The sequence below is a fragment of the Osmia bicornis genome, chromosome 9 (genome assembly GCF_907164935.1).
Source record: "Osmia bicornis bicornis chromosome 9, iOsmBic2.1, whole genome shotgun sequence".
Lineage (NCBI taxonomy): Eukaryota > Metazoa > Arthropoda > Insecta > Hymenoptera > Megachilidae > Osmia > Osmia bicornis.
Genome location: NC_060224.1, coordinates 10,299,900 through 10,323,941, shown reverse-complemented (window position 1 = coordinate 10,323,941; position 24,042 = coordinate 10,299,900). Strand labels below are relative to the sequence as shown.

Sequence of the window (24,042 nt, the reverse complement as noted above, 5' to 3'; positions counted from 1 at the left end):
TACAGTAAGAATGGGTGTGGATCCTGAGCAGAATGTAAAAGGTGAAAATAGTGGAGAAATAAAAACATAAATAAAGAAATAAATGGAGGAATAGGGAAAAAGGACGGTAGAGAACAACGAAAAACAGCTAGAAACAGCTGTAAGCGGAAAGTTTGTAAAGCGGCATACGATACATTTGGAGTTAAGCTGTACCAGGTATCGGGTAGGGTAGGCGATAAAGTAGGTGATGGGTAATAAACGGGCAATGAGGAGCAAGGCGCTAAAGGAGGCGACGTAGGGTAAAAGCGGTGCGAGTTCGCAAGGAATAATAGAGTAATAGAGTGAAAGTACAGTGAAGCAGTAAAGCAGAGTAAGGCAGTAGCATGATCTAGGAGGCCTGCTCGAGCGACCAGAAGGAGACAAAGGAGTATGGAAACAATATGGAAAATAAAGAAGTCGGAGTTTTATTGTTCACGTGAAGCGTAGCTGACAAAAAATAAATATGCAGGGGCACGCTGACGGGCGCGGGAGTCATGTCGGAAAAGTACCCGTGCCTGACTATCAAGGTGTAGTGGGTGTGTAGGAGATGCCGCATGGAGGGAGCTACATATTCGCGTACAGCAGGAGGGTCCAAAAAAATACAGTAGATAGGGTCATGGTTCGTCGAGAGTCGGCCAGCTAGAGGAAGAATCGGGCCGATCGATCTCGCTCCACTGCCCAGCAGGTACAGCAAGAGGGAAAGATCAAGCACGGGATGCCGCAAAGAACGAGCGCCGGGGGGGAGATCAGAGAAGAAGCCGCGAGTCGGGATCCGGAGGAGAGCCGAGACGCGAGCATAATGCGTCCGAAATTCGAGGGCGCTAATTGGAGATAGTACGCCGCAGCAAATGCGATTTAAATTAAATTTGATTAAATTGATTAAGATGTAATTTGAAAAATGTAATAGAGTTCAAAGTTCAACAGAATCTAAAATTGGCAGGGAACTAGAATTGGTGATCCGCAGTTGAAGACCGCGATAATATTATAATTGAGAGTTGATACGGGTCAAACCTTGAATTTTAAACTTATCATTAATACGGAGGTAATTAGATACAATTTCCGCGAGAGAAAGTTGGTGCGGATTGCTTTCAAAATTTGTTTCCAGAGAGAGAAGTAGGTGTTCGGAAAAAGGAGCATATCTTAGAATTGTGTTATCAAGATTGGAATTTAAGATTAGACGTGAGAGCTAGAAGTATTAGGGCGCCTCGTCAGGCGGGTGAGAGGCACGTACAAGCAGGTGATGAGCGGATTACGTCACCCACTCGCAGGTAGCGGCCGGAACCGGGTCAACGAGTCACCCATCGGCTGGTGTCCGAAGGGATGCGAACGGGCCTCATCCGTGCATGTCGGCTTGTTGCTGCCTATCTAGAGGGGCTAAACGCGCGGTGCCTTTTAAGTCGCCTTTGATGAAGGGCTTGGGAGGCTGGAGACGTATTCTGTAACCCCCGCCTCCAGGGGAGACTTGATTCTATACTTCCACAGCAAATAGGATCTGATATAATCGAAAGTCTGGTCTATGCTTTATTAAGTCAACACCCTTGACCGTTATTGATCAGTGAGTGCAATTGATTTAATTGTAATTTATTCACGTTATTAATGTTGACTTGATTAGGTCCTTTCATCGAAGGCTTGGTAAGTTTTGGGTTGCCGGGCTTTGTTCAAGACGACCACGAGACCCCTGCTTCGATCGAGGGGAGGCGAGAAAGCGAGGGGAGTGTGCCGAAGCGCGTGTCTCGAAAGCGGGGCTCAAGGGTGAGGGACTACCCCTCGCAGGTTCCCCCAGCCACAACGATTGCCGGCCGCTCTGGATATAAATTGGGGCACCTCGTAGGGGCCTTCATTTAGTACATTTCTAACTGGGGAAGTCGCTTGTTCACGCTGTTTATGGTGCTCCGAATCGAAGCTTGGAGCAATACGCGTGTGTCGATACGTGCGCCGTGGTGCAGTGAGGGGTTATTGTGCATAACTAACCGTAGCAGATCAGCAGAGCACACCACAACACATTGCTTATCCTCGCAGCGAAAAGGACCCGCTGTCGCCGACAACGCGCACGTACCAACGCGTCTATAGCAGCGGCTGGTGAAGAAGAAGAGGACGGTGGAGTAAAACAGAGGAAGCGCGACGCAGCCGTTCACTATCAGACATCCTACGACAAGCGTCGCTGAGTAAGTAAGTATTGAGTGATCATTTGTCGATTAACGTTTATCGCACCATCCTTGTTTGTTCAGCCTGCCCGTTTAAACACTACTATTGTTGCTGATGTTGGTGTTAGTTCCGCTGCCGTTGCTCCTATTAATACGTAGCTGGTTAGTCCTTGATTGTCAACCATGCTGGATATTGGCCGAATGCCGACTGTAAATAGCTGTTCGGTTTGCCGGTGTCCTGATACTAATTGCTAAGTTCTAAGTACTCTTGATGAAGTTGACTGAATTAGTTCAATCTTGACTAGCTTAATTAATTAAATATATTCAGTTAAATCCTGCCTTGGCTTGACTTCGTTTCACGTTGTCAAGTGGTTCCATGACTTGTTTCTAAGTCGGGTCAGGTAAGCCCGCTGTCCCGCTTCATCCTTCGATTCGGTTGCGTGAGTTGAATTAAGTTGATAGGGCAGGGCGGAGAGGGAGGGCGATGCACGCAGATTGATGCGAGTCAGTTGAAACAACCCCTTCCGTGCTACAGTTGTTCCCTTTTCTCCCCCTCTTTTCCCCTTTTTTTTCCCTTCCCTTTTTCCTTCCTTTCTCCTATTCTCTTTTCCTTCCTTTCTTTTCCCCCTTTTGATTCAGATTTAAATTATAGATCATAAGTCATTTGCTTCGCTTTCCGAACCCATGTTACTCATTGTTTGCTGTGGTTTAGGATCCTTGTACCGTGAGGGTCATAACCGGGGTTGTCATTGCCGTTACAAGTCGCAGTAAGTGTTGATCACTGCCATGTCAGTTCAGTTCGACTTAAATGTAGATACTTGTACTTAAGAGTGCCCGTTTCCTTTTGTTCCGATAGCTACGTTACTGTGCTGCTAAATCTCCGAGCCGAAGAAGAAAGAGAAGGGGAAAACATGTCTGCGTTCAGCGTACTACAGATCAATTTAAACAGATGCCGCGCGGCACAGGATCTCTTGTGGCAGGCCGTGAACGAGTTTCGCGCGGATATAGTCGTCATCAGTGAGCCGTTTAATCCTCATCCGAATTGGCATCAGGACAGGAGCAGCTCAGCCTGCGTGTGGTATACGAATCGTCCTAGCTGCGATGGGGGTGACTAGAAAGGTGTTTGAGACAGACGGATGCGTGGCATTGGAGACTCGCGAGTTTGTGATAGTGAGTTGTTACTTCTCACCATCACTGACTATAGAAAGCTTTGAAGGTCAAATACGGGGTCTTGCGAGATGTCTGTCAAGTGTTAGGAAACCGATTATAATCGCCGGGGATTTCAATGCCCGCTCTCCGCACTGGGGATCAGATCGCGTGGATTCACGCGGTCACCGTATGATGAATTTGATCGAGCAAGCAGGGCTGATGCCCGTGGCAAGTCAAGGAGGCCCGCCCTTCGAGCGTGGTGGCGTGGGTTCTCGAATCGATGCCCTTGCGTGTAGCCGCAGCCTCCACGGTCGAATATGAGTGATGCCCACTTGGACGTCGACCGATTGGACGCGTCCCGATTCGACGCGTTCCTTTTAGACGCCGTGCCGATTGGACGCGTTCCTTTTGGACGTCGTGCCGCTTGGACGCCGTGCCGTTTGGACGTCGTGCCATTTGGATTCGTGCCATTTGGACGCCATATCTTTTATAATCATTGCCTTTGGAAATCGGCAGATGGTGTTATTGTTTGTCGATTTAAATTCCTATGCTATTTGAATGCGTATGCATGCTAAAGTATATGATTACATATATCTAACGATAAGGTCAAGTGGTTGTGTGTAACGTTTGACAGATATAGTGAAAAACATGTGGAAATTGAATGGAGTTACTTTCTTACAAGATATATCTGGAAGTATGTTTAAGGTAAAAGAAATATTAAACCTTATTTTGTTCAATACATTCTTTATTGGAAATTAATGTTGTTGTGGACAATGTATCAATATATAATAATATGATTTCTTCTTTATTTTCAGCGTTTGATCAGACACGGAGGGGAAAATTGCAACAGAGATATTATGGAGTAGAAGTATTAAATAGATACACTGCAGAAATTATTCAAGCAAGAGCAGTATTAAATTAGATAAGTTTGTCTTGCACGTTATAGACTTTAAAAACAATGTAATACCAGCATATTTCAAATAAATAGTTTAATAAAATAGATGTATCCCTTAAACTTTAACTTCCTATTCTAATTTCCTTAGTATAGAATTTAAGTTACAATTCACAGTGTTTTCTTCTACTTTCAAATAAATAGTTTTACCAAGTAATAATTTATAAAAAAAATAATTTGAAACAGAGTTTCTATTTCAAGCTATTAAGTTTTTCTATTAAGTCTTTTTTACAATTACAGATTGTGCTGTCCTTGGAAGAAAGCATCAACGATTAGAAGCCCAGAAAGGCCATAAAGGTACGAAATAAGTATTAATATATTAGGTTAAGTAATCATAAGTGCAGTACAACACTGCAAAAAATATTGAATAAATAAAAGAACAGTTGAAGTTTTTGATTAAAACCGGTGCAATTCAATTACTTCCATTATACATTCCTTGTCGCATTCATATTCTAAAATGAGAGAAATGTATACAATTTTTTTTCTTACTGAAAGGAAATTGTTAACATTCTACTCTTTTTTATCATTTTTACATGTTACTAGCCATGTATGAAAAGCAGTCACTGTACAAAATGCCCAGGCAATATTAATCCAAAGTTGATATAATATTAAAATAATTCGGATATTTCATAGTTTGTTCAAAAACGCCAGGCATTCTATACAATGCTTGCTTTTCATACAATGCTGCTAACATGTACAACTGAAACTTTTACTTTATGTATTTCTTACGTGCATTATTTGACGCCAAAGATTGATGTACTCCAAATCGGATACACTTTCTCGTAACTGAAGGCACTAAACATCCTCCATGTAGGGTCGAGCTCAGTGCGCCACCCTAGTTTGTACATACCTTCAGTCGATATTATTCGTTTGCATGTGTAAATTACACTGTGTATACGGTATACATGGCAGTAATACACATGCAAACTATATATTACTTTATATAACTTTATATATCCCTTTCAGAGTAATTATATTGTATGTTTCCTTCTGCAGGTAATATACTGAAGATGCTGAAGGACAACATCGTGGAGAAGCCCCTGCAGCAACGAATCTACAGCGCCGTGGCAGCGGTATTGAAGGCAGCGCGGCCGTGCAAGCGGTGGCAGATGACAACGAAGGACCGCATCAAGAAGATAGAGCATCTCGTGCGGGTAGGTGTATGCCAAGTTTTGGAAAACTTGCCTACACCCCTGCACGCGATGATTTCCGCCCAGATGCGCAACGAGGGAAAACCCATCTATGGACGACGCTTCACGAAAGAGGAAAAGGTATTAGCTTTAAGTATTTATAAGCAGAGCCCAAAAGCGTTCTGATATTTGTAAAAATTATTTCTTTTGCCAAGTATCGAAACGCTTCGGAAATTATTGTCGCACATTCCACTAAGAGCTGGAATTTGCGACAACGTATTCCGTGAACTCGAAGAGCGGTCCGAGTCCTTCCCAAACGGGAAAAGCAGATACGCTCTTCTGCTTTTCGACGAAATTAAGCTATCGCCGTCACTGGTCTACAATCTTTCAATGGACATAGTTGAAGGATTTGTAGACTCCGGTTTTTCGCGTTCATTAGATATTGCGGATCATGCCATGGTGTGGATGTTGAAAGGTATAGACGGGGTGCGACCTTGGTAGCAACCTGTCGCATATACTTTTTGTAGGGATACTTCGTCCGCGGAGATCATCGTTAGAATGTTCAAAGAATTAGTTCGCCGTGCATGTCAGGCCGGCATTGCAGTTGTAGCTTCAGTTTGTGACCAAGGCAGCACGAATTGTAAGGCAATACAATGCCTAATAGATTTTTCGAAGAGAAATGCCTTTCAGCAATCGAATCCATCACGGCATGATATAATTGTAATTGATGAAAATGAAATCGTGCCTCTCTTTGATCCTCCGCACCTATTAAAATGCATGCGGAACAATCTTTTGACTAAAGATTTGCAATTCCATTTAGCGGATAATCTTCCACGTGTGGCTAAATGGTCACATTAATGCTTCTTCTCAGGACCGAGTTCTGAAGAAGCTTACTGCAAAACATATGGTAGTTGATAAAATTAGAAAAATGAAGGTGAAGTATTGCGCGCAGGTTTTTAGTCAATCGGTTGGATCCGTAATGACACTCATGAGTCGTAGTAAACTTAAGAGTGTGTGCGGTACGCGTGAAATGCCTTTAGAAGGTGTTGACACTGCTCGATTCATTCATTTTATGAATGATATTTTCGACAGTGTCAACAGTAGTCGTCCTCTTCTGGTAGTAGATATGAACTGCGAAAGACTCAATATCTGGGATGTAGGCATTAATGTTTTTCGAAGCATGAAATTTATTAAAAGAAAGTTTGCGGATAAAAAGCGTCCACTGGTAGTATGCAATTGGATTAGAACGTTACAAAATTAAAAATTTTTGACAATACTTCTAGGCAATCTTGGATTTTCTCACTTCATCGGTCGCAATTTTAACCAAGATGCCTTAGAAAATTTTTTTGGTCAAATTAGACAGCATGGTACGCGAAATACTAATCCAACGTGTACTGCCTTTCACGGGTATTATAGGACATTGCTCTTAAATTCCTATTCGCAGTTGGTAAGTGCGGATACTAACTGCGAATCTGAAGAATCCGCAAACTTTTTAATTAGTCTCAAAAAATATTTGTCACCTGCTCCAGCTGCATCGATCATCGACAATTCTACTATTTTTCTAAATTACAATGTTTCGGCAGCTGCTGAATTCACTGTAGTAGCAGTGGTTCAGTATGTTTCGCGGGGTGTTCTGAAGAAGAACATCACCTGCAAATTTTGTTTAGCATTAGTTTTTGAAATCAATGTTTCTCAAGGTTCATCGATGCATGCTGCGTGTAGATCATTGATAACGCAGGTAGTAAATTATGCATTTCGGAGCATGTGAATTTTAAATTGACATGCACCGAATATGGCAATTCTTTGATAACATATGTGATACATCAATGTATCATATATGTTGTCAAGAATTATATAGGAAGAGTAAATCGTGTTATAAATGGATCCGGGGAGCCTGCGTCTTCGGATCCACTTATAACATGAGCTCTTCATCTAAGTACGAAGTAAGTAATGTAATATTATTGTAATGTGTGCAACGTATGGAATGTGTGCAACGTATGGAATGTTTGCAATGTATGGAATGTGTGCAACGTATGGAATGTGTGTAATGTATACAGTGTGCGTGAGGAATGCAATGCATGTATGTATGTAATGAAAATATCATGAAAATCACGATATGAGCAGGACGGTGGCGATTTTTCGTGTAGAAGTGAGTCCGAATTGTGGGATGACAATTCCTCATTCTTGACTGCACTCTCAGGTAAACTGATTACGAAGTTTCGTCAACCGCGTGTGTCCCTGAACGGGAAGGGGAGTCGGGTGGACGGTTTTCCTCGCATTTGTAAACTGTCATAATTTGCAACATTCACAGGGGAATTTCTTTAATGTTACAAGTTATGACATTGTTTACAAATGCTGTTCAACCGAATTTCCCTTTTGCCTTTTCAGATGCACACGTGCTTAACGGAGCTTCGTAGTCATTTTCCATGAGAGCGCAATCTTGAATAAGGGACTGTCATCCTGCACTTCTAGCTCACTTCTGCACGAGAAACCGCCTCCTTCCTGTTTCTATCGTGATATATACGTTTTGTATTGTATGTATGTAAATTAATGTATTATAATATAATCTGCGAGCAAAATGTGTCATTTATTGTATAATTCTGTTTTTTATATTATTTATAATTCTATGTTTTATATTATTTTTATATTATGTATATATATATATATATATATATATATATATATACATATTTCTTGTCACATACTTTGAATATATTTCCATTACTATTTATATACTGTTGTAATTTTTTCCTTTCCTTCATTTTTATTTTTCTAAGTTTTGAATAAGTACGTCCATGCACACGTATATAGCGACCATGTGCTTGTGTGTGTACCTCACGGATATCATTTATATGTGTTTGTAGCGACACCAGTGATCCTGGTAGTGAGGCATAACACTAATTTTAGTTACAGCATTAAATACGGGAGTTTGGAGGGCCTCAAATATGTAACGTTTGACAGGTATAGGTTATAGTGAAAAACATGTGGAAATTGAATGCAATTACTTTCTCGCAGGATACATCTGGAAATATGTTTAAGGTAAAAGAAATATTAAACCATATTTTCTTCAATATTCTTTATTCCAAATTAATGTTGTTGTGTACAATGTATCAATATATAATACTATGATTTCTTTTTCTTTATTTTCAGCATTTATTCAGACATTGATGAGGAAATTACAACCAAAAAATTATGGAGTAAAAGAATTTGATAGATACATTGAACAAATTATCAAAAGAAGAGGGTTATTAAATTACACAAGTTTGTTTTGTAAATTATAATGTCAGAATATTTTAAATAAATAAATTAATAAGAGAAAATGAGACTTCACCTTTCACTCTCATCTATTCTGTATCACTTGTATTGTATTTACAAATCTCAAATTCATTTCATCCAACTACAACAGTACAACTAAAAGATTCCAATACTCAGTCTAATCAGAAAAAGTATTAAAACATTTAGAAACGATCTTGTTCAAAGAAGACTTATGGAGAAAAGGTAGAAAAGGAAATTCAAGTACTATGAATTAGTTTTATTTCACCATAGGCAAATATAACCTAAAATCTTACGAAACGGAATTCACTAAATTTCTTGACAATTGTACCAGATAATATTAATTACATTTAATCCGACAATATATTGTGCCAGTTACAATTCTTTTTCTTGATAGTCTCCAATATTTCAAAATTTTCTAGCGAAACCCAGAGATAGGTTTTGTTATGCTCCGGTCGAAACCGAGAGTGTTTACTTTCTCAAACTATCAGCTGCTGTCAGCTGTCCGCTAGGCCAACGACCCGATGATGTCGTCTCTGTCAGTCATAGACAGCAATAGACAGGCGACGTCGTCGGGACAACAACCTCGCCAGGTGATCGACAACTTAGTGTTGCGATCCTCGCTGGTTTAATAGAATATAGATGTGAAACGTATTGTGAACCAGGCTGTATAAATTATGAACTAGGTGGCTGAAGTGCATCAAATTTAAATTGTAAAGGAACAACAGTATTTTGTTATCAAGGACTCCTTATTATACAGCTCGATCAGTAGAAGAGAATCGGTTTTTCGTTATCAAATGTTAGTAATGGATAGAATTAATGAGCGTTGCTAACGATGATTTACTTAGTGATCAGGAGCTGTATATATAGGGGAACCTTGCGGAATCGCGTGCTTTATCTTTTGTCCTTTGTTCTTTGTAACCGCTCAAGGGAAGTACTCGTGTAAAACATTTAATTTCAATTCAATTTATTGTTCTTGTTCTAATTCATTAAACTTAAAGTTAATCGTTATTAAAAGTTTAGTTCATTTTAAATAATTTAAATCAGTTTACTATTACTTTAAAATAATTCACGTGAGCAGAGTGCTTTAGCGCTCCACGAGCGGCTTCCCCACGTTCCTTGGATCTTAAAATCCCTAGAATCACGAAGAATCGCGCAACATTAGTAACAACAATTCTCGAAAGAGTCGACTTTCGAGAACTTTAAAACATCTAGTAACTGGAATTTGTAAATATTACAGAGATGTCACATTACAAAATGCTGGTTGTGTTTTTTGTAGTTTGACACATGTTAGAGTATATGTATATAAATTACGAATTTTTCTTTCAAATCAGTATCTAATAGATGAATTAAACCTAAATGATTTTATCTTCTATCAGGATTTCATCAAAAATTTGTCATTAAATTATAGCTCATAAATGGAAAGCGGAAATCATAACAAATTATATATACATACACATGCATTTGTTAATTAAGATATAAACAAAATAAGATTATAAATTTTGTGATTGTATAATAGTTAAAAGTAGTGTATATAATAAGTTTCTTAGTTAGTAAGGAAAAATGTAGTCGAACCACACTGTATCACCGTCAGGTGTAAGAACCCAGTCATTCTTTTGTAATAGGTTCAAACACTAAAGTTCAAATAATAAAGAATAACAATACAAATTAATTAATGTTTCATTACATTATATCTAATGCAGATATAGTAATAATGATATTGTTATTAAATGTACATTGATCTGTAGGAGGGCATCAGTATATTACATATCTAATGTAGATATAGTAATAATCATATTGTTATTTAATGTATATTACAAATCTAATGCAGATATAGTAATAATGATAGTGTTACTAAATGTACATTGATCTGTAGGAAGGTATGAGTATATTACATTGTATCTAATGATTAGATTTGAAATTTAATAACAATATCATTATTACTATATCTGCATTAGATATGCAATATACATTTAATAACAATATCATGATTACTATATCTGCATTAGATATGTAGTATACATTCAATTACAATATCATTGTTACTATATGACCATTAGATATGTAATATACATTTAATAACAATATCATGATTACTATACCTTCATCAGATAAAATGTAATATCTCGATGCCTTCGTACAGATCAATGTACATTTAATAACAATATAATTATTACTATATCTGCGTTAGATATGTAATATACATTTAATATCAATATCATTATTACTATATCTACGTCAGAAATAATGTAATATACTGTTTCCTTCATACAGATCCATGTACGTTTAATAACAATGTCATTATTATTATATCTGCATTAGATATGTAATATACACTTAATAACAATATCATGATTACTATATCTTCATTAGATATGTAATATACATTTAATAGCAATATCATTATTACTATATCTAGCTTAGATATAATGTAATATGCTCATTCCCTCCTACAGATCAATGTACATTTAATAACAATATCATTATTACTATATTTGCATTAGATATATAATACACATTTAATAACAACATCATTATTACTATATCTACATTAGATATAATGTAATATACATTTAGTAACAATATCATTAATACTATATGTGCATTAGATATGTAATATGCATTAAATAACAACATCATTATTACTACATCTACATTAGATGTAATGTAATATCTTGATACCTTCCTGCAGATCAAAGAACAGTTAATAACAATATCGTTATTACTATATCTGCATTAGATATGTAACATACATTTAATAACAATATCATTATTAGTATATCTGGATTAGATATAATGTAATATACAAATAACTTCCTACAGATCAATGTACATTTAGTAACAATATCATTATTACTATATCTGCGTTAGATATGTAATATATATTTTTGATAACAATATCATTATTACTCTATGCGCATTTGATATGTAATATACATTTAACAACAATATCATTATTATTATATCTGCATTAGATGTAATGGAATATACTGATACCTTCTTACAGATCAGTGTACATTTAGTAACATCATTATTACTATATCTGCATTATACGAGTATATCATGTAATATACTGATACCTTCCTACAGATCAGTGTACATTTAGTAACAGTATCATTATTACTATATCTGCATTAGATATGTGATATACATTTAATTACAATATCATGATTGCTATATCTTCATTAGATATGTAATATACATTTAATAGCAATATCATTACTACTATATCTACCTTAGATGTAATGTAATATGCTGATTCCCCGGCTACAGATCAATGTACATTTAATAAAAATATCATTGTTACTATATCTACGTCAGAAATAATGTAATATACTGATACCTTCCTACAGATCCATGTAGATTTAGTGATAATATCATTATTACTATATCTACATTAGATGTAATGTAATATCTTGATACCTTCCTGCGGATCAAAGAACAGTTAATAACAATATCGTTATTACTATATCTGCATTGGATATGTAATATACATTTAATAAAAATATCATTATTACTATATCAGCATTAGATATGTAATATACATTTAATAACAATATCATTGTTGTATATCAACATTAGATATAATGTAATATACTAATTCCCTAATACAGATCAATGTACATTTAATAACAATATCATTATTACTATATCTTCATTAGATATAATGTAATGTATGCATTCCCTAATACAGATCAATGTACATTTAATAAAAATATCATTATTACTATATCTGCATTAGATATGTAATATACATTTAATAACAATATCATTATTGCTCTATTTGCATTGGATGTAATGTAATATACTCATACCTTCCTACAGATCAATATACATTAAGTAACAACATCATTATTACTATATCTACATTAGATGTAATGTAATATACTGATTCCTTCATACGGATCAATGTACATTTAATAACAATATCCTTTATACTATATCTACATTAGATATAATGTAATACACTGATCCCTTCCCACAGATCAATGTACATATAATAACAGTATCGTTATTACTATATCTGCATTAGATATGTAATATAGATTTAATAACAATATTATTATTACTATATCTACATTAGATATAATGTAATATACTGATCTCTTCCCACAGAACAATGTACATTTGACAACAATATCATTATTACTATATCTGTATTAGATATGTAATATATATTTAATAACAATATCATTATTACTATATGTGCATTAGATGTGTAATATACATTAAATAACAATATCATTATTACTATATCTTCATCAGATATAATGTAATATCTTGATGCCTTCCTACAGATCAAAGTACATTTAGTAACAATATAATTATTACTATATCTGCGTTAGATATGTAATACATTTGTATCGTCCCGGAATTTTTCGCGAGCACGCTACTGCACCGACGCGTAGGGAGAGCGGTTCCCTATGAGAAGGCGACTCGTATTTATATTTAATATAATAATAAAGGAAGGGATTATATGTTCGTGTGGCACGCGGTAAAGGAGTAAAATCCAACGTTAATTCCTTTCGCAAATAATAAGTGTGTTTATTCAAGAAATGATGTGTCTTGTGTTGTTTATAATATGATAATAATAAAACGGTAAGTAATATAAAAAAAAATAATATTCAATGTTATTAAATAATGAATGAATTGATGTAATTACTTATTGAATTTAAATAATGAATTGAATTAATGTAATTAACAAAAGCTGCGCCCTGTTTTTGAAATACAAAAAGAAAATAATAGTATTAGTAAGGTACAATGAGTACGCCCTGGATTGAAAAATACAAAGAAAATAACAATCGTGTTTGTGCTAAAATTGAAATACAATAAAAGAAAATTAGATTATTAGTTACAAAAATTATTCAACCTAAAATAAAAATACAGAGAAAAATAAGTTGATTAGTAAACGCGGTTCTAGATACGATTATAAAACTTTAAATCTATAACTTGAATTTATAAATTAAAATAATTTAATATAATTTAGTGAATGATTTGTCGGGAAATTGGCCAAGATCCGTTCTGACGCTGTAGGAGCTAGCTCGTTCGGCCGCAGTTTGGTTTCTGGGCAACTTAGCCGTCACTGAACAGGCCGCATCCAAGGAGCTTCTGCTTTCGCTCGGTCGTTAGGCTTGGTAGCGAACACTGCAAAACGGTATCGTCGCTCTAGGGCCAGTGTACTGATAGGCCGCATCCAAGGAGCTTCGGCTTTCGCTCGCTCGTTAAGCTTGGGTGCGAACCTGACACGTAAGAGAACCGCTACGAACCGATAGTTGAGCGCTCCGGGTCCGACGCGGAACCTTTGCCGCCTTGCCGACAAAAGAATCTAAGGTTACTGAATTCTATATAAAAATCGTACCCTAGACCCGTGTCGGACTACGATCAGAATCGAAGTGAAAAGTCTCTGCGCGGCACGCTCGTATTTATACCGGAGAACTGCTGACGTAGCAGTTTTTTCTACCTGTACTTTTGATACCGGAAGTGTTTAGACTTTGACCCGCGCGTACGTGACTCCGTGCGTATCGATATCTCTGTCTACGCGCTGTTGCTGTCTCTTTCTACTCTGCGCTTGTTCCTATCTCTTTCTACGCGCTATTGCTGTCTCTATCTATTTATTTCGCGCGCTGTGTCGATCTTTTATCGACGCGGTAGAATTATCGACGCGACAATTATCGACGTATATTTTGAAGTATATAAAATTTTTTGTTAAATATAAATATTAATAAATATAAGATTCTTTTTAGTTATTAAGTATGAATATAATTATTTAAATCAAAATAGTACAATAATAAATAAAAAATGAACTGTTACAAATTTTAATTATAAAAAAAACGAAAAATGAATGAATATTTTAATAAATACTAATTTTGAAATTTCTTCTTATTTATCATTCTTCCTGCTGGATGTTACACATTTAATAACAATATCATTATTACTATACCTACATTGGATCTAATGTAATATACTGATTCCTTCCCACAGATTAATGTACATTTGATAACAACATCGTTGATACTATATCTACATTGGATATAATGTTGTGACAGTTTATCCCCGCCGGTGGTGCCGACTCAGTCGGTTGGCCGGGAAACTCGAGAATGAGTAAGCTGAGACGAGTGTGATTGTATAAAGGGCTTTATTCTATCTCTAATATATGTACAGGCACTTATTCTACGGCCCTGGGGTCCTTCCAGTCTAAACGTATACTTATCTCTAACGGCTTACGGCTACGCGGCTTATACCTACGGCTTATAACTAGGACTTAGAACTATGGTTGACGGTGCGGCGCGGTTTGTCGCGGTTCGGCGCGGTCCGGCGCAGTTCGGCGCGGTTCGGCGCGGTTACGGTTCGGCGGTCTGGTCCGGCGCGGTCGCGGTCCGGCGGTCCGGCTGGTAGCGGGAGTGCTAGGCAAGTGCGGAGTGGATGTCACATCTGGGGCGAACGGTCACGATACGCGTCTCGTTCGTCCCGACAGTGGGGAGACCGTGGCTCCGGCGGACACCCGGCAAGCGTATGGTCCGGCCCGGCGGTCAGGAAGCCGTCTGGGGTATCCCCGACAGTGGCTGGCGGAACAGTGATGCTTTCGGTGGCGGTCGCAAACGCGTCTCGTCGCCGAACGCTGCTGGAGGAGAGAGAGTAAGGCAAATCCAAAAATAAAGATCCGTCTCGCTGTGGTGCATTCGGTGGGATACGCTCGGAGAACCGATCTGGCTTTAGTCGGCTCGCGCCGCGGTATATCAATCCTCGCGAGGCCGTTTGCCTCGCGGGTTCGCGATCCGCGCGGTCGCCACCTGGTGCCGGCGTCGGCACTAGGCGCGAGTCGGCGGTGGCGCGGTTGCGGGCCCGCAGGGGCTCGCAAGTTCGCGGCCTCTATGTATATCCTTACAGTGTAATATACTAGACCCTTCCCACAGATCAATGTACATATAATAACAATATCAATATTACTATATCTGCATTAGATATAATGTAATATACTGATCCCTTCCCACAGATCAATGTACATATAATAACAGTATCGTTATTACTATATCTACATTAGATATGTAATATATATTTAATAGCAATATCATTATTACTATATCTACATCAGATATAATTTCATATACTGATTTAATCCCACAGACCAATGTACATTTAATAACAATATCACTATTACTATATCTACATCAGATGTAATTAAATATACTGATTTAATCCCACAGACCAATGTACATTTAATAACAATATCATTATTACTATATCTACATCAGATGTAATTATATATACTGCTTTAATCCCACAAACGATACTGTCCTTATCTGTGCATTGATCTGCGGGAAGGAATCAGTATATTACAATAGATCCAATGTAGATATAGTAATAATGATGTTGTTATTTAATGTATATTACATGTCCAACGTAGATATAGTAATAACAATATTGTTCATATATGTAATTGATCTGTGGGAAGGACCAGTATATTACATTGTATGAAATGTAGATATAGCAATAATGATATTGTCATTCAATGTACATTGGTCTGTGGGATGAAATCAGTATATAAAATTACATCTGATGTAGATATAGTAATAATGATATTGTTATTAAATGTATATTACATATTTAATGTAGAGACAGCAATAACGATACTGTTATTGTATGTACACTGATCTGTGGGAAGGGATCAGTATAGTATATTTTATTTAATGTAGATATAGTAATAATGATATTGTTATTAAATGTACATTGGTCTGTGGGATTAAATCAGTATATATAATTACATCTGATGTAGATATAGTAATAATTATATTGTTATTAAATGTATATAACATATCTAATGTAGATAGAGTAATAACGATACTGTTATTATATGTACATTGATCTGTGTGAAGGGATCAGTATATTACATTATATCTAATGTAGATCTAGTAATACTGATATTGTTATCAAATGTACATTGATCTTTGGGAAGGAATCGGTATATTACAACAGATCCAAAGTGGATATAGTAATAACGATATTGTTATTAAATGTATATTACATATCTAATGTAGATACAGTAGTAATGATATTGTCCTTATATGTACATTGATCTGTGGGGAGAGACCAGTATATTACATTGTATGTAATGTAGATATAGTAATAATGATATTGTTATTGAATGTACATTGGTCTGTGGGATTAAATCAGTATATTAAATCACATCTGATGTAGATATTGTAATAATGATGTTGTTATTAAATAATCATTGGTCTGTGGGAACAAATCAGTATATTAAATTATATCTAATGTAGATATGGTAATAATGTTGGCGAAATTCCCCAAGTCTACGCCGAACGGCGAAGTTGGCAACGAAAATACTTCGTTGGTGCGTCGTTACCGATAGCGGCAGCACCTCACGGGCCCCCTTTGTCCACGCGGTTCCCCTTCCACGCCGGAACCGGCACGATCGACGCCATGATCGATTTCCTTCTTCTTGATCGTACGCTTCGAGTGAAAGCACGTCTCTCTTGCCCACGCTCACGATACGCATCAAGTTCGACCTCGTTGTTAATTTAACAAGTATAGACCACGCCGTGTCCACGCGATTACTTTCAAGTGTAATTTTGACCGCGCATTGCCCACGCATTTTCGGTGTATTATTCTTTGACCACGCTTCGTCCACGTGTTATCATTGTACACTTAGATCACGCGCTGTGATCGTTTCACGTTTTGTGTTTGTACGTGATCATTGTACATCTGACGCGCAATAAACGAGTTGTGTTTGTTGCAAAGTGTGCCTCATTTATTTCGGTCCTCGCTGCCCACGTGAACTCGCAAACAAATAATAATATTATTATCAAATGTACATTGATCTGTGGGAAGGGATCAGTATATTACATTATATCTAATGTAGATCTAGTAATACTGATATTGTTATCAAATGTACATTGATCTTTGGGAAGGAATCGGTATATTACAACAGATCCAAAATAGATATAGTAATAATGATATTGTTATTAAATGTACATTGGTCTGTGGGATTAAATCAGTATATTAAATCACATCTGATGTAGATATTGTAATAATGATATTGTTATTAAATAATCATTGGTCTGTGGGAACAAATCAGTATATTAAATTATATCTAATGTAGATATAGTAATAATGATATTGTTATTAAATGTACATTGGTCTGAAGGGATTAAATCAGTATATTAAATTACATCTGATGTAGATGTAGTAATAATGATATTGTTATTAAATATATATTACATATCTAATGTAGATGTAGTAATAACGATACTGTTATTATATGTACATTGATCTGTGGGAACGGATTAGTATACTGCATTATATCTAGTGTAGATATAGTATAAAGGATATTGTTATTCAATGTACATTGATCTGTGGGAACGGATCAGTATATTACATTATATCTAATGTAGATATTGTATAAAGGATATTGCTATTCAATGTACATTGATCTGTGGGAAGGAATCAGTATATTACAGTAAATCTAATGTAGATATAGTAATAATGATATTGTTATTAAGTGGTTATTACATATCTAATGTAGATATTATTATTATTATTATTACTGCGCAGTTTCCGGGCACTTAGTCCTCCCGGAACCATTGTGGCCGAGCCCCTGTGGGCGGTACTATAATTGAGGTGTATTGTGTAGGCCGGCCTCTTTGGCAAAGCCCAGAAGCCTTCCCACTCCAATGTCCTCTATACGTGCGTCGTCAAGGGTGGCAGCCCCCAAACTGGATCGCCTTAGGGCCTCCTGTCCTCTACAACGCCATATCAGGTGGATAGGAGTCTCATCCTCCTCTCCACATCTGGGGCACCTTGGTTCGCTGCCGGTTCCTAGGTGCATCAAGTGTTTCCTCGTATACAAGTGCCCAGTAATGAGCCCCACGAGTAAACGCAATTGGTTTCTGTCTAGGCTGCTCACAGTCTTGCCTAGCCTTGACGATGGCCCTTTGAACATGGCCTTAGTGTGTCTCATTCCTTGAGTACTGCTCCAGGTCAGGTGGGTTTGGATACACGCCCACTCCCTCACCATCCCCTTTACCGTCCCCCGTCGACACCTATGCAGTATGCTGTGTCTGGGCCGGGCCTTCTAGCTCCTTCCCTTGCCAGCATATTCGCCTTCTCGTTTCCCGGGATACCTGCATGTCCAGGTACCCAGATTAGGTTGACGCGGTTATTGTTATTAACCAGCCGTTCCAACATGTCCGTGCAGTCTTGTACCAGCATGGATCGCACTATCGTAGCACGTAGGGATCCAAGCGCAGCATTACTGTCACTACAGATGTAGATGTGCTTGTCCCTATAATCCCGTTCCAAGCACAGCTTGGCACAGGCCCATATGGCAAACACTTCCGCTTGAAGGATGGATACGTGCGGGTCCAGGGACATTGCTATCTCTGCCCTGGGCCTCTCCCCCCAGATTCCTGCTCCGGTACCCGTCTTGGTTTTGGAGCAGTCCGTATACCAGATTTTATTTACCCGGAAGCTGTTGTTAAAATGGTATGTCGGGTCGCACGCCTCTCCCCCTAGAGTTAAGGCCCCTCCTGGTTCCCTGAATTCCCTAAGGATAGACGCGTGGCCCGTTGACGCCATCTTCCATTTGCCTGCTAGGAATAGTCTTACGGCTGTGCTCGTGGCTCCTGCTTCTACCATGATATGTGGTGGTGCCAGGTCCATGAGTGCCCCCATTGCCATTGTCGGTGTGGTGCGGAAGGCCCCAGTTATCCCGAGCAATGCTAGGCGGTGGATTTTCTCCCGGTGCCTCCTGTTGCATTGTTTCCTTATAGAGGTCCACCATACAACAGAGGCATATGTTACTTGGGGTACCAAGATTGCGGTGTATATCCACCTGACCATTCTTGGTTTTAGTCCCCACGTAGTTCCAAACATCCTCCTGCAGGCCCAGTAAGTTGCGATTGCCTTTTGTGCCTGCTTTTCGATGTGGAGTTTACAGTTTAGCTTCATATCTAGGGTAACCCCTAGACATTTCGCTGAGGTGGATAGACTAATCTCCACCCCGAACAGTGAGGGGGCCTTGAATTCAAAGCACCTTTTCCTCGAAAACAGTACCATCTCCGTCTTGGTAGGATTTACCATGAGTTTATGGGATAGGCACCATTTTTGCACGATTATGAGTGCTTCTTGCAGTCTTCTCGCTATATAGTGCGGGTGTCTGCTTCTAACCGATATGCAGATGTCATCCGCATACCCTATCACCAGAAAACCTTCCTCGCTGAGCCTGCGGAGTAGCCCGTCTATCACAAGGGTCCACAGCAGGGGAGACAGGACTCCCCCCTGCGGGCAACCCCTTGCGATGCGTGCCCTCAACGAAGACCCATCAGAAGAGGTTATTATGGTCCTGGTTCGTAGCATATTGTCGATCCAGGTGACCAGACTGTCGTCAATCCCGAAGCTTCTTGCTGCTTCATTCATCACATCGAAGGATGTGCTGTCGAAAGCCCCTTCTATGTCTATGAAGATACTCACGACGGACTCCCCCTGGGATAGGGCCTCTTCCATCTCCCTTACAAGGTGGTGGAGCGCCGTCTCCACGGATTTGCCCGACTGGTACGCATGCTGGGAGGCGTGTATTGGCCTTTCTGCCAGTGCATGCTCTCTGATGTGCCTATCAGTGAGCCTTTCTAAAGTTTTTAGTAGAAAGGATGTTAGGCTGATTGGCCTGAAGGATTTCGCCGTATCGTAGCCACTTCTGCCTGGCTTAGGCAGGAAGACCACCCTGGCTATTCTCCATTGAAGCGGTACATAGCCCAGTGCTAGGCATGCTCTGTATATCTTACATAGCTGCCTCAACAGGTCCTCTCCGGCTTCCTGAAGAAGAGCCAGGAAGATCTCGTCCACACCCAGGCTTTTGTACCTACTAAATGAGTTTATAGCCCATCTTAATCTATCTATCGTGACCACCTTTGAGGCCAGTTCCCAGTCCGGTGCGCTGTTCCAGAGAGGTGCCTGTTCCTTCTGGAACAATTCCTCCGGTATCAGTTCCGAGCCTGGGAAGTGCGTCTCCACAAGGTGCCTCAACGTCTGCAGGGAGTCAACTATGACTCCTCCATTGGGAAGTTTTAGACCTTCCGGTTTTTGTGGAGGCCCGGATACAAATACCTTCCGAAGCCTAGCTACCAGCGGTAGGGCCTCGGTTTCTTGGCAGAAGTTTTTCCAGGTCCTTCTTTTGGATACTCTGATCGTTTTTTTGTAGGCCTTCTGGGCCTCTTTGTACGAGTCCCAGGCTTCTACGGTATTTGTCTTCATCGCCTTGTTCAGAAGCTTCCGGGCCCTGGCTCTAAGCTTATTCAGTTCATTGTTCCACCAGGGAACCCTTCTGCTTTCTCTCCTTTGCTTTAACGGGCACGATCTTTCGTAGGGGTCGATGATCGAGGTCTGCAGTCTTGCGACCTCCATCTCGATCCCCTTCGTGGTCCTTGGTTCCGCGCAGTGCCCCCTGAGCTCTCCCTCTAGGCTCTCACGGTATTGAGGCCAGCAGGTGGCCCTGGGGTTCCTGTATGTTTCCGATGCCCTTAGGTCTGCATCCGTCTTTAGCTTGAAGGTGATTAGCCTGTGGTCAGAGAGCGTAGCCTCATCTTCCACACGCCAATCCTGTATGGCTTGGGCCGCCTTTGCGGAGCCCAGCGTAATATCAAGCACCTCCTGTCGCCGGGAGGTGACAAACGTTGGACTGGAGCCTCTGTTTAGAATCTCCATATCCGTGGTTGCAAGGTATTCTAATAATGCCTCGCCACTTTTGTTTATATCGCTGCTGCCCCAGACGATATGGTGTGCATTTGCGTCGCACCCAATCACTAGTTGCAGCCCCTTGACCTTGCAGTAGTCCGCCAGCTCTCTGAGTTCCCTCGTGGGCGGGGGCCCCTCAGAGTCATAGGGCAGGTAGGTCGAGCAAACCACCAGGTCCGCCCTGCTACCTCCCACCCCCGCTGGGAGTAGGACTGCTGCTTGGTCTCTTGTACAGAATTCTGCCAGTTTCGTTGCCCCGAGCCCTCTTTTCGCGTACACGCATGCCCTGGGTCTAGTCTCCAGGTCTCCATGGAAGATGGAGCATTGTTTCAGATTTAGCCCCCCTACTTGCCCTTGGATTAATCAGGGTTCTTGTATCAGGGCTATATCCGTATATTTATGTATATCTGTGTGCTGCGCCGCAAGTCGCCAACGGAGCAGGTCCGTGGCCGCTTTGCAGTGCTGCAGGTTTATCTGCGAGATGGAGAGACAACCTGCAGTCATGGGAACTGCACTGTCATCTCCTCTCGTGTGTTTCGCGCCTGCGCCTAGTGTGCCCTCTGGTCGGCCCTTTTAGCTCCGCGCTTAGCTTGGGGGGCACCCATGGCGCTCCCCCTTCCTCTGTCCGCACGGAGGCCCGTAGTGATGGTCCTTTGGACCCCACTCCGGGTCTCCGACAGACCCACCTTTCCCATCGCGTGGGCTTTCAGAGGCCTGCCCCTTGGTCCCTTCCCGGAGGGCCCTTGGCTGCCTCTTTCCGTCTGTGAGGCCCTTGATGCCTCCGGTCCCGGGATTTTGGTCCCCATCATTAAGACCGGGCCCTTCACCCCTTCTACCACCTCTGCGGTCTTTCCGGCCGTCTCCGTGGTCTTGTCGGGCGCTCCAGATCCCGAGGCCACCGTCGCGGGAGGGGCGACCTTGGTGCCCGTAGATGTGGATGGTGCCTCCGTGTCTCGGGCCCCGCAGTCCCCCCACTCGCCGCGGCCTTCGCGGTCTTAGAGTTGCCCTCCTTAACTGGGACCTCTTTTGCCGCTGGTTCCTCGCGGCCCAGGTCGGTCCTTGCACGGGGCTCTCTAAAGAGCACCCTGCCTAGCCCAACGTGTGCCACGTAGCCCCTGCTTTTGAGGGCCTGGAGGGACTCATTCTCCACTCCAATGACCAGTTGGACTGACCTTTTTTCCTCCTTCCGGTCCCATACCCTCCAGTGTTGGGTGTTGAGACCCGGGTTCTGTCTCCTCAGACGGTTCAGAATTAGTCCCGTCTCCGCAGGTGGTCCAGGGATGACCGTTATGAGCTTGTGAAGCCTAGGAAGGCACTCCCTCTCCAATAATTGGAGAGCGGCCCCTTCCCATGGCCTTACCCTGCCCACTGTACTCCTCAGCCATTACCTGGCCTCCTCGTCCGAGCAGGTGACCCATATTATCCCCTGTTCCAGCTTATTTCCCTCGAAACGGGGGACCTCTTTACCAGCTGGTATGGCGTCCAGTTTCGTTTCGAGGGTTTTTAGCACCAGATCCCCCTGCTCCGTCGTCAGGGTGGCCTCGGGGTAGCCTGAGGGTGCGATTGCCACCTTCCTGCCAGCCAGGAGCGCCTCCCTGAAACTGGACGGGGCAGGGAATATCTTGCCCTTTTTCGCCTGGTGGTCGGTTGGGGAGCCATCCGCCGGTCGTGCCCTTTTGAGGCCCGCGGCTCCTTTTCCCTTTCCTGAACCACTAGCATTTCCCGGTTTCGCGACGTGCCCACGATTTGGGCCCGTCCCGTCCCCCGATACTGGATTCAAGAAGGTGGTCGCTCCGCGCGGTGCCTCCAAGGAGGTCCCGTCGGCCAACTTCGCCCTTCGAGCCCTCTTCTTGGCTGCCCCGCAGCGGCGCAATCCCCTCCTCTTCTCCGGTGAGGCAGGCGAGGACCGCATCACTTCCTGCGCCCTCGTCTGTCCCTTGCTTTGGGCCGTCCGTCGGCGAGAGCCCAGCCTCAGTCGCCGCAGCGAGTGCTGCGTCGTCCGAGGCTGTTCCCTCCACCCTGATATCCGAGCTCCCCGTGATGGTAGGTCCCTCTTCCGAGAGCTCCTCCCCCTTTTGCATGCCTATGGCATCAATGTTTGTATTTGTGTTTTGTCTGTGTGTGTTTCCATGTGTATCCCACGAGTGAACAGGAAAGGGTAGTCCACCCCCGCAGAGCCTGCTTACGGGGGTAAGGCTGAAATACAATGGCGATCGCCTTGTACCCCAAGGGCATCGTTCGAGACACCATTACCCCGGTGCCATCCAGCTCTCGGCACGATGGCTTCCACCTTAGCTTGGGGAGCAGGTCCGCGACGGGGCCTTAGGTCCCCACCGAAGGGTTTTACTCCTTGGGGGTCCCTTATAGCTCCCGTTGGCCGGTGCCCTCCACAGACACGCCTCGTTCCGTAGCCCGGTCACCCGTGGGCGAGCCGTTCCGCGGTTCGAGGGGTCCTCTTCAAGCCCCGGTCTTCCTCCTATCCGCCACCTGGAGACGCGCTCGGTTGGGGTCAGCCTGGTGCGACCGAGGTCGACCTGGTCCCCCTCGCCCCATCGGGGGTCGGGCAACTTCGAGTAATGTAGATATAGTAATGACGATAATGTTACAATCTGTGCATTGTTCTGTAGGA

General features: G+C 41.2%; 1 protein-coding gene across 1 annotated transcript; it reads left to right on the top strand.

The window, feature by feature from the left end:
* The first annotated feature begins 4,506 nt into the window (after positions 1-4,506).
* LOC114881097 lies at positions 4,507-5,579 on the top strand. Its single transcript, XM_029197739.2, has 2 exons — positions 4,507-4,560; positions 5,260-5,579. Exon 2 carries the CDS (start codon positions 5,274-5,276, stop codon positions 5,577-5,579), a length of 306 nt encoding a protein of 101 aa, XP_029053572.2. The 5' UTR covers positions 4,507-4,560; positions 5,260-5,273.
* Positions 5,580-24,042: the final 18,463 nt, after the last annotated feature.

Coding starts and splice junctions, on each gene's coding strand:
- LOC114881097 (XM_029197739.2), top strand. CDS start 5,274: ATGCTGAAGGACAACATCGTGGAGAAGCCCCTGCAGCAACGAATCTAC.